Raw genomic sequence first — 12,310 nt, forward strand, 5'->3', positions numbered from 1 at the left:
TTGTCTCGTCGCGGCTCGGAATATCTCGGCTCGTTACGTGTTTCGCGTTCGATGATTGATGGAACGTGGATATTATTCGCGAAGCGGCCGCGTAACCATGTTTTCCTTTGGCAATTACGCGTGTACGCCATGTGTTCGAAATATTATCAGGAGCCGCAACACCAGGCAATAAAGCGATCTCGCCTCCCAGACGTAATATTACGTCCTTGGTATGGGAACAGGTAATATGCCTCTCGCTCCGCCGCGGGCAAACCTGCACTTCGATTCGAGCGTAAGGATTCGCCGCTCTAATTGAATCGTGGCCATACAAACGCACGTGAAATTGATTTAATTACCGATGTTTGAGCGGATCGTCACTGAGATAATCGACGAGCCGGGTCATTTTGTGACTCGTAATTTTTTAATCGCTGTACTGCGGATATTTTGCATTTATGGAATATTTGAAACTGTAAAATACGCAGATTGCAAAACTAGTTGGACGCATAAAGAACGGTCTATTAAACGCATAATATTGGCAAAGAGAATAAGCTGTAAAAACATTCTTTCTTTAATTTTGCATTCTTAACTGTATATATCATTTTGTAGCCTTATAAAAAGGAACTTGGAACGCGATAAATTAAAAATCCATATTCACGCAAATTTCTGAGCAATCTGAAAAGTGTTACGAAGCATTCGCGTGACCCTCGGGGTAATTAAAAATTTGCAACAATATCGCGAAACCTTCTGCAGTTCTACGAATCGTCACACTGGCCTCTAGAGCGTTGCAAGAATATTACGATATTGGAAAGATATTGGAACGTGTCGAAGTATTCTTCCGCGTTTTCAACAGTGTCGCACGGAATACCCCGTCTTCTAGACTTTCACGCGAACTTCATTATCAAGCGTCTTAACAATTAATTTCTTGTATATATGAGCTTAAACGAAGGATAAAATTACGAGCGGAAATCTTCCTAGTCCTTCCTTCTATATTTTCGCGAAGACTAAAATTGTAGAGAACGAAAGGAAAAAGGACAGGCGGAGGAAAAATGGAGCGATTTTATCGTTCATGACGCGCCATCGATAACGCGCTATTTGCGTAATTGCAGGGCGGTTGGTCCGATAAGAAGCACGAGCGCCGTCGACTGGCTAAAAACCCTTTACATTTTGCGTTTTTTCCAGCCCATCTACCCATCGAATTTCTTCTAAACGCTTCTTTCTTCTTCGCATCGGTTCACCGGGGTCACTTTATAGTCACCCATTACTCGGAAAATTTAATCTGCATTGAAAGTGCGCCGTTAAGACGGCGTATCGTATCCTCCGCCCTCTTCCAGATCGATCGGTATTCTACGATGTGATACTTGATTGGCAAACAGCAGAAAAGTGTTAGCTTTCTTCTCTAAACTCTTTTCTGCGGAATTGAACATTATCGTAGAAAATTATCCCACGTCATAAAGAAAGTATAGCGTGGAAATTTCACTTTTTCTAAGTACACCAGTTTGAGCTGGATCAACTGAACGAGATTGGACGTTGATCAGGCAATCGATCGCTTTGGCATTTTTCTGTATACGTATACAGATAATAGAAGAATAAGATTACTCGTTGTTTACGTTCACGACTGGACAAAGACATACCAATTTTTCCATCGTTTCGCACATACTACATTTCTACGGTAATGCAAAAAAACAAGGCGGTATAATAAAATGGAGAATTTTCAACGTGTGTGAACGTTGGCGTATACTCGGCCGACGATTAATCCAACCACAGCTATCAAACTTCATCGTTCAGATATCTGGTGTTCCAATTAAACGTCACCGATTCGCACTTTCGACCAGCACTCTGACGAAAAGCGTTTTGATGGATGTACCCCGACGCTTTTGAAACAAGTTCCTTGCACCGCTGCACATCGTGTACCACAATATTTGCCATCTATGTTTGCCGCTCTTCCTCTCCGGTGTACAGGTTGTACCGTAAATTGTGGACGCAACTTTACCGCGTCGAACACGTAGGAGCGATAAAAAAGCCATGCACCAGCTGTTCCGCCATACCAATCAATTCCAGATATCTTGTTATTTTTACGACTGTCGATACTTTTTATTCCATAATTCGTTTAAATCAACCTTTTTATCATTTTATTGTGCAATCTTTTAAAAGAAATATCAAAAGGAACGATAGGATTTTTCAAACGTTTCCAGTGTGGACGATATTTCATTAGATGATACAATGGTGATCGTAAAAAATTCAAATACCTTTTACAAACTAACAATTTGCGAGCCAACGTTTTCCATCTGAAATGGCGAACAATCGGTTCTCCGAAAGTGTTATCGCCCACATAAATTCCGCCGGAGCTGTGCATCACTCTCGGTACATTTTCTGCCATCGAATCGTCTACGTTTTATGATGCAACCTTTACACGCGTCAACTGTGTTGATTCAAGAGACATTCGTGTTTGGAAAAAATATCTCTTCCATAGAATTCCCGAATTCCAATAGTTTTGGCTTTTCTAACTGGGAACTTGAGTGAAACTCAGGGGACTCTCGTTTTAGAACTCGCGGTAGCCTAGAAATCACCGATTACTTCATAGATTGCGAATTATTTTATGCAAGTTCATATTTTTTTGAATATAATTTTTAAAAAATGGAGCCAAGATAGGGAATTGTTTTGCGTATTAAATATCATAGAAAATACTATGCTTTAGATATTTTATATGTTTCTGTATATTCAAATATTTATATATTTCGGATTTTCAAATTTCCCCATAAATTCGTAGAAATCCTCAGTCTATTATTTAGAACGTGAAGTCATCTTTTAATCAAACTCTTCGCTGGTTAACTATTCATTTATGGCTTATTTATCATCTATGTACAGTAAACCAGTAGAGTCGCAAAACGGAGATGCGAAACGGAAAACAGCGTGCATTCAATTCCGGAACGACTTTCAATCTGTACTTGTTTGAATTATAGAAGTTAACATCCGTGGCCCAAGAAGAATGGCTATTGAATTATTGTCCGCATCCCCTGTAGTGGAGAAAATTCGCCAACAGGATGGAACATACGAGTGGTACGAAAATAGCCTCTCTTAGGCTTTTGGATATTCACCGATTCTTCTCAACTCCGCTATGACCTGAATGTTTGATCGCCAAAGGATGACATTCCGTCTGTTTAATCATTTCTTACGACAGATTTCATTGTGCGTTAGGGGTGGTTTTTGGCGAACTATACCTTCACAGCGAATGGAGAATTCATTGTGAAAGGGATGATTGTGAATGGGGAGGTTAGTAGGATTTTGAGGGTAGTTTAAAATTGCACGGTTAGAACGTTTGGATGATTCATACGGTTTCTTTTCGACAGTCGGCTTTACCGGAATTGTACAGTAGTTGGATGATCATCCCTTAAAGCTAGTCTCGTTGCTAGTTTCTATTTGAATCGTGGATATTCGCCGTAAGAATATTTCCTCGGCACTTTTATGGCACAACCAATCATTCGTATAGTATTTATACGAACGATAAATTGTAAAAAGTGAAAGGATGTTCCATTATTTTGAGAGATCTAAATTAACTAAATAGATACTACTAAATTTATTAAATTGTAAATGTACAACATGTACAATTTAGTAACAGGTAGTTACAGTCGCAATTTAGTAGCAGGTAGTTACAGTTGCGATTTAGTAGGGTACGTATTATGCAATTTAGTATAGATACGATTTGGCAAAACACATGTACAATTTAACACTAAGTCCTTCAATGTGACGCCATACTTCTTTTACTTTTTAGAATTTAGCCTTTACATAAACGATATAAATTTAAATTCCAAAACAGAGAGAGGCTATACATCTTTCGCTGTAAATACCAATATATACACAGTATCCATAAATAAATTTCCATAAAACAGTGTTTCTCCTAGATCACCGATTGCATCTGCATCGATTTTACAATGCACGAGAAAGGAATGGAAAAATGTGAAATCCGCTTATGGCGAGTAGCAAGTTGCAGAAACGAAACCATCTTTTACGTTTGATTTTGAACGAAAATTTTCCTGTTCGAATTCTGCTACCTGTGGAAATTGCGTGAAGTATATAGAGCGCGGTGCAACGAATATTTCTTAATTCACTTGCATCGACCTCGATTTATTTTCATCGGCGCACGTCAACTGTGGACCCAAAGCTTGGACGTACACGGGGAACCCGGCATAAATCACTTCTGGCCAAGCGTTCGCCGCAATTCACGTCATCACGATGACGAAACACTGTTCTCTTTTCCCCCTATTTTCGACGTATACTTTCCACAGGGTACTCTCCCGTCGAGAAAATCCCGGGGGAATATTGCGCGAATTCTTGAAATTTTCTACGTCGGATATTTCACGCTGACATGGAATGTTTCTTCGATAATAACATCGTTCGTTGATCACGAGATACTTTAACTAGTGCCAAAATTAGCTTCCGCGATGGTTACGCAACGATCGTAAATTTCATCGTACACGGTAATTTGTATCGATCACTTTTTATTTTATATACTGTTTGTTCTTAACGCTTCTGTATACACTGTATTATCAAGTTACTATGAAGCTTTTTGCTTGTGTTATAGTTGGTTACATTGTCTCTGTTTGAAGTTTCGTATTCCAGTTCAATCCTGCACAGTTTTGATTAGTTTGTACGAGTAACACGTCGGTCGACATTTTTACCATTTCTGTTTTTCGTCGCGAGAATACGAGAAATGGAAAAATTCATTTGAGTTTGGCGAGCGTTATCCTTTTGATAGGCACAACTTAATTTATTACAGAAACCAAATATACAATACTAATATATACGATAATATTAATCATAGAAACTTATTAAATTGAACAAACGTTCAATTTAGTAGAATAGGAGTGATAGTTCTCGCTAATTTTACTAAATTAATAATTACGAATAAAGAGAATAAAAACAATTCTCAATTGGTATCATTGGGTCATGGTGACTACAATCGTTTGAATTAATATTGAGTTATTTATTTTTAATTGTATTGAAAATCCTATCGACAGCCTTCATCGCCTAAAACGCACAATATAAACCGTAATGAAAAACGTACTAAAATTCTACGTGATATTTAACCCACGATCTTCATTGTACATCATTCGAAACTAAAACCCATTGGTATTAATTGAGGATTGACATCAACCATAAAAAATTCAGTTCTTGTATAATACAAAATTAGCAACGCCCGAAGAGAAAAATTGACGTTACCTTTTGTTTGGATGTTTCAGGACCTGCAATCGGAAATCGAGACACACCGAGACGTGTACGCATCCCTGAATGGTACTGGCCGGAAGTTGTTGAGTTCTCTGGCCAGCCAGGATGACGCGGTTATGCTGCAACGACGTCTGGACGAGATGAACCAGCGATGGCATCACTTGAAAGCGAAGAGTATGGCGATAAGGTAAGCGACGACCGTACTGCTTTTTCTCGTTTCTTTTTCTGCTCTCTTCCCTTGTCTCCATTATGGTTCTTCCATTCTCCTGTTTTTCCTCTATCCCACATTATCCGTTCCTTTTTTCAATCCAATTAGCGTTCGCGGTGAGAACGATGACAGGTGGAACGGCGAAGTTTTCAGCTCCCGTGAGCGGTAACAGGTGCGCCGTTTCGAGACAGACGTTCCATTTTGATTGCGGCCGAGTATCTAACCGGCGAGAAGTGGCCGTAGAGAATTCAGCGCGAGATCGCGGAGTGGAAGAATGAATTATACGGGGGATAAGTTGAAACGCGACGGCCAAGAGTTGGGTTATCGGCCTGGTGAAAAAAAAGGACGGAGGGTGCTTGGAGGAAAAATGTGGGAAAGTGGCGAACCGAGATTTAAGGAAAATAGAAGCTTGAAAAATATATAGAGTGAAAAAAGAAGTGAATGACGCGTTATGTGAGGAGAAGAGGGGTGGGGGAGCGGTGGTGTGTAACGAGAAGAGAAAAACGTGGAAAAGAAGATGAAAAAGAGTAGCGTATAGAAAAGGAAGAGCACGAAAACGAAAGACGAAATAGGAAGAAGAAGTAATTGGTGGAACGTGAGATAAAGGTTGGAGTAAGATGAAACGTGAAGGAAAATAGAAGAAAGAGATTAGCTTTGATCTGAAAATATTATCGGGCTTTAGCGTACTCCTGCTGGCTATTAGATTGGCGAATTGTATCGAATTGGTCGAATTGTCCATTGTCGCAATTTTCTTTTCGGATCAATGTGTTTTTCCGCAGAAACTAACTGGTAGCATTTTAAACGTTGCATTAACTATGCCTCTGTACTTATTCGATCGCTTGTATGTAACATTTTCTCGTGTCATTTCGTTTGACATTTTCTTCTTGGATATTTTAATACGTTCGCGGTGAGCAAGGTTGTCGGTTAAAAAGTAAATCCAAAGAGATGCACGTGTCATATTGACGCGAGAACGAACCTACGAAAATGGCGGAAACAAATTTGCGAGCCAATGCACTTTCCTTCGTTGCCACGTGGAAATTTTTCGTCTGGGATCGAAACAACGCGAACACGATTTTTTTCTACCTTTGTCTCGTTTGGTATTTTTTATTTGTTTCTGTTTTTCGCTCCCTACTGGACGAGCCGTTTACTTCCGAAAACTTGATTTCAGATTCCATTTCGCGTGCCGATCGATTTATTAATCCGTTGAATATTTGAAAAACGCATTAAACCAATGTCAAACTGTTCTCGCGACGACCGTGGAATGTGAACGGTCGAGTTAGGAAAATCGCCGGTGCAAAAATGTTACAGAGGAACTTGGAAACGCGCAGGGTATTTCCAATTGTGCGCGTGTGTTTGCAGTTTGCAGTTTTGCCCGCGACAACGGTGCAAATAGGAAAAAGATAACGTTGAAAAATACCATCAACGTCAACGAAATCCACGCCTGCCTTAATATCCTTCAATTTTTGTGCCTTGAAACAGAGGTTGACGTTTAACCGGCATCATTCGACGCAAACGAAAACGAGAAAAAAGAGCCTAAAAGGAAGAAAAGGGAAGAACAATGTACCTTGCTAATATGGAAAAAGAGAAAACACGAGAGAAAAGATAACGCACGTTGTACGAGACAATGTATACACGCTTAAATGCATATTTTGAAACAGCGATTAACGCGATTAACGCCGAGGAACGACAACAATGACGGAACGGCGGGGAAAAAAGGGTTGAAAATCTTAAAAAGAATTCGTAAATCCGCGTGACAACGAACCGAGAATTATTCTCGTGACAACATTGCCGGAACAATGGCTTTTGACGCGCGAACAATTCCAAAGATTTCCAAAGCCGGGCGCATCGGGTCAGTGGCCGTGCACACGCAGTAGGTTAACTATGAAGCCGGAAATTCTCCGAGCGCCATTCTCCTTTGATAACGTAGCAGTTATGCGTCGCGGTAATACGTAAGCAGAAATTGTAGCGAGGAAAGAGCTACCGTTTCACCCCTACCTTCTGGATCTTTGACGTTCGACCTGGCCTCGGTACCAACCCTATCGATGCGTTGTGATGAGAAACTCTCATGGGATTCTCTGTGAAACTTTGAAGCCGCGACGCTGCTTTGACATCGCAAAACCTCTGCTCCGATCGCACCGACTCCAACCAGGTTGGATTATTAAGGAGCATATTGATTTTAGTCGGTCGATGCTCGATGCGTGCCCGGATTACAATCAGGGTTTACGTTTGTTACATGGTAATTTGAGTTCTCCGAATCAGCATTTGGAATTCAGTTAGTAGAATTAATATTCTATCGCGTTATCCGAAGGAAGCGATCGGATAAGAGATCTGTATTTAAGAATTTTAACCCATTCTGTAGAAAGACCGATAATTTCTTCTCTTTTGTTTCGGTTTTAATAATCAGCGATTCTCTTTTTTGTTTTGCGATACAAGTGAAACTCTCACTTATTTCAGTATTATTCGCCTGCGTTTCTTTGCTCTAACATCCATAATTCGCAACTTTTTATCATTTTTGCTAGATACTAATATTGTAATGTTAGCAATTTGTTTGTTCAGATATTATTTTATATTTTACAATAGTAGATATGCAGTCTTGATTATTCATAGTTGTTTATTGTTTTAATAGCAAAACTATTATCTTTTTTAACGGCGGGGAGGTAGAAGGAAAAAATATTTGAATCCAAAAATTTCATCGGGGCTTAAATACTCTTCGTTTCCGTGTTTACCAACCGCGTACTCAGCGCCCATCTTCCGAAGACAAAAATAGAAGCACAGTGAAGCGTTCGCTAGTTTGTGAAATTCGTAGGTGAAAAATTACCGGGGCGCTGTTTTTTCAACGTTCGCCGGTGAAAAACTCCATTCATCTTTCAATTCTGGAGGAAAAGATGAAAAGAGAGCGTTGCTAGTTCTTTTGAAATTCGTCGATGAAAAATTACCACGGTGACCTGAAACGCGTAACTAGGAAAAGAGCGAGAGAAAAAGACAAAGCGCGAGCAAGAAAATTCTAAAGTCAATGTCCATTTATTATTCCCGTTTCGCTTAATCAATTTCCCATTTTTATCGTCTGCAAAAGCCGCGCCCGTTTAAAAAACGTGAATCCCGACCTGAATCCGTGAACCGGCTGGCGCTTGATTTGCATCAGCCAGTTTATTATAAATCCTCCTTGGATTTTCCTCGTAGAAAAGTTCGCACATCTTCCTTGCGGAAGCAGTTTCGTTGCAAGGAGTTTCCGGATGGAATCTTCTTGCCGTCGATCGCCATCGTGTACTACGTTCGTGGATTACCTCTGTGCCCATATTGAAATCTTTATCGGTGGAAATTGCGAATCCCTGTTTCTGTCGCATGCATCGGATATGCCACGCACGAGTTGCGATCGCGGTGCTTTCGTAGCGAAGTATAAAATGGATCCTTGCGATCGATCGAGACGATAGAGAGAAGAAAGTGACTTCTTCAAACCCGCGTTTTTCGGGTTCCGGATGTTTTATTAAGGGAAATTTTTCACTAAAAAAGAGATACTCAACTGTTGTTACTGTTATACCGAGACTGAATGCATCTTCGACTCTAAATACGACCTTTGAGATTTGTTCTGATCTGTTGAATACTCTGAGGAATCTCAGGAAAATTTTTCTCAAATCCAATTGGAATCTCTTCGCTCGATAGTGCGTGCGATCTTGATTAAGTGCCAAGTTCTAATTTGAAGTTGGCTGTGGTCTGCTGCAGATAGTTGTTTAGCTTCTCCATTGATCGTGCTTTTAGCTGACGAATGTGTCGAAGTGTTTGAAGAGCTGTGACTAACGGTATTGCTAGAGTTTTCTCATTCGATAACTCTCGGAGACTCGATTACACGTATCGTATTTACAGTGGGAACGAGAGGAGAAAACGATGAAGAAAATGCTCTTTTCACTAGGGAATTTCGACGACACGTTTACTACGGGTGCACCTAATCGGATTTTCAGTCGCGGCAACTTGATGACGTCGCGTTCGTTCCAGCTTTCGAGACGATGGTTCTCGGTAAACTTTCGCCTAGCCGGACGAACTATGCGAATTCGCGGCGCGGTGACGGAAATTTTCGACGGAAGTTAAACGCTTTGACGGTGGCCAGTCGAAGGGAAATTTCTCGGCATACTGAGACAACCAAGAGAGGAAAGTTGCGAGTCATCTTGGTTTTCGACAACCGTCCGTGGTACATAACAGTTTCGCGTTTCAATCTTGCGTCGTCCGTCAACTTTAATAAAGATATCTCTCTCTCCGCTTCTGTTTGGACAGCGGTAACCGGGCAGAAGGTTGATTTTTGCTTAGATGGAAACCGGCTGTTGCATCGTCATGATGTTTCACCGGGAATGAAACCGGTTTACAAACGTTTGTACTTTATTAAAGAATACCGTAGGAGGTTGCTTATTGATATCATTTGAGACTGTGTACTCTACGACGATATTAGACGACGACTCGGTTTAATATCGGACGATTCTGAAACTTGTTGCCGTTTTTGAGCTGTTTACTTTGAGAGGCTACAACTCTGCTGAAGTTTATTATTCCTGTTTGATAGAAGCACCAATATTTCAGGCTCTTACGAAAGCAAGTAAGGAAGGAATCTCTGAATAGTACTTTCGAGATCCGTCTATTAGGCGGAAACATCTCTCTGTAAAATAATTTCTCCATGAAATACGAAGCTTTAGATCTATTCGAAGATCAGTAGAATATCGATCAAATTCATTTAAGGCTCCTTTAATATTTCATGGCTCGATGTCTAACATACGCACCACCTTAACCCGTACAATTTGCAAATTCACTTTTTAAACAAGGAATTCTTCTATTCAGTCGTTCCCCTACGTTAAAAACTCGCAAAAATTTATAGTAGAAAGAAAAAATTATTCAATTCTCGGTTCTTTTACATATAATTTACAGCCGTCGACGGCGAAGAAGAGACAGAGAAGTTTCATGCAGGATCCTGATAACGGGATAGGATTCGCCTTCGCTCTCTCTCTCTCTCTCTCTCTATCTCTCTCTATCTCACTCACTCACTCACTCACTCACTCACTCACTCCACTCCAAGAGGATTAATTTCAATCCTCTCCGGAGGCTCAAAGTGTTCGCAGAAAAGGCTGGAATCGTTCCGTGGTTCAGGGGGAATGACTCGAAAATTTAAGTAGCACCGATAAAGCGAAGTCAGCAGCGGGTTAACCCGGATAGAGTCGAGCAATCAGTCTCCATTAATTAGTCCGAGCTCAAGCTCGCGGTGCTTGATTACCGGAGGGGAGAGCGTATTCGTGGGGGAGGGTACGGAGCAACGAAAGCTGCGAACGGAAGCTTGGTCTCCTCCTCTTTCCACCCTTTCGACCCTGCTTCTCGTCTTGTTCCTCTGATTTCGCCGATCTTTTCGATCTTTTTCTCCCTCTCGCTCTCTCTTTTTAGTCCCTTTTCTTCTCTTTCAATCATCCGCCATATTTACCGGTGGTAACCTTCGAATTTTAGTAGCACTCTCTCTCTCTCTCTTTCTCTCTCCTTCTTGCTTGTGAATCGTCGTTCCAGCACGGTTTCAACGCGGTTGCCAGTCCGCAATCAGACCACAAATACCGTTGGAAATGCTGATCCCGATAATTCGACCAACGATCGTTTCTGGCACCGGTTTGAACGGGGTCGGGAACACCGATACCTCTGATATGTTATATCGCCGGCGAAACTTTTCGAACAACCGGCCAGCGATGCTGAGAAAGAGAGAGAACCAGTCGACAACCGAATGTCTGTCCTCTCTCGCCTTTGTCCAGCTTCGTCGATCGCAGGGATTGGCTTTTTAATAGAATGTCGCGCTGGATTCTCGATACTGTACCGAAAAATACATCTATCGGTTCGATGTTTTTCACCGCTGCCTGTTGCCGGTTTTCTGATTAAGTCGCAGGATATTACAGTCAACTATTTCTGCTTCTTGCAAGATACAGTGGTTCGAGAATGTATTTGAACGCTTGTAGCAATTTCTTACGGATATGAAAAAACATTATGTGTATTGGCTTTTGAAAGCGATGTGAAACTATATAGATGTTAGGAGATATTTATTGCAAGCATTTTGAATCGTAAACATAAGCAAAATATTTCAATAATCACTATATGAGTTGATTATTCAGTATATTAATAGGCATCAATATTTATGCAAATTTTTCTGCTGTATATCGATTGTTTACTGAGCGTATGTTTGCAGTAAATGGTTTGTAACTTTTATATACATCTTCAAATCGATTCCAAATTTTACCAACGTAATCACGATAGTCGTATCTCGTTGCAGTAGCAGTGAAATTTCAGAAAGTTTCGTATACCGCACACATGAAAAGATTCTGCGGTAAGTGATCGAATACTTTCGTCGACACGTTGTATAATTTTTGCAGGTATATCTTTCAAATTGTTTCGTAATTTGTTATATTATACCTAGTATAAGGATTTTAAAGTTGCATGAATTCGTAAAATTTGACGCGTGTTTGGTAGAAAGAATGGTATTTAATCGATAAAGAACAACCGTTCGATTTCCATTTAAAGAACAGTCAGGTTTAATTTCGCCGGCAACAGCTTTTCCTCGCAGACGTCGTAATCTTTTTGCCCGATGTGTGCAACAGCTGCCTGCTGCTGTTGTTTGCCGTACGAATTACACAATCCTTCTCCTCTCTTGTAGCGAAACTCCAGTATTTCGTGAAGGTTTGCTGGTTCAGCGAAGTGAAAGGCAGGGTAAATTCGGGGGTAAACTACATTGCTGCGAACAAACAAAGAATTGGTAACCCTGGTCCCTTTCGTCTTTCTTCTTTTATAGAATGACTCGCCGACCATCGAAAAATCCCGTATCGCTTTTACGTTAATACGTTTTGATTATAATCGCGTGTTTGATATTTGAGACTTTCCAATACTTTGATATATATA

General features: G+C 40.6%; 1 protein-coding gene across 9 annotated transcripts in view; it reads left to right on the forward strand.

The window, feature by feature from the left end:
* LOC100642674 (dystrophin, isoforms A/C/F/G/H) overlaps nt 1-12,310 on the forward strand; it is a 439,133-nt gene that overhangs the window by 335,131 nt on the left and 91,692 nt on the right. For all 9 annotated transcript variants that reach the window (XM_048406314.1, XM_048406316.1, XM_048406313.1 and 6 more), the window contains one exon: nt 5,217-5,389. In XM_048406314.1, coding sequence (XP_048262271.1) covers nt 5,217-5,389 — 173 coding nt within the window. The remainder of the gene's footprint in view (nt 1-5,216; nt 5,390-12,310) is intronic.

Source organism: Bombus terrestris, chromosome 1, assembly GCF_910591885.1.
Source record: "Bombus terrestris chromosome 1, iyBomTerr1.2, whole genome shotgun sequence".
Classification (NCBI taxonomy): Eukaryota; Metazoa; Arthropoda; class Insecta; order Hymenoptera; family Apidae; genus Bombus; species Bombus terrestris.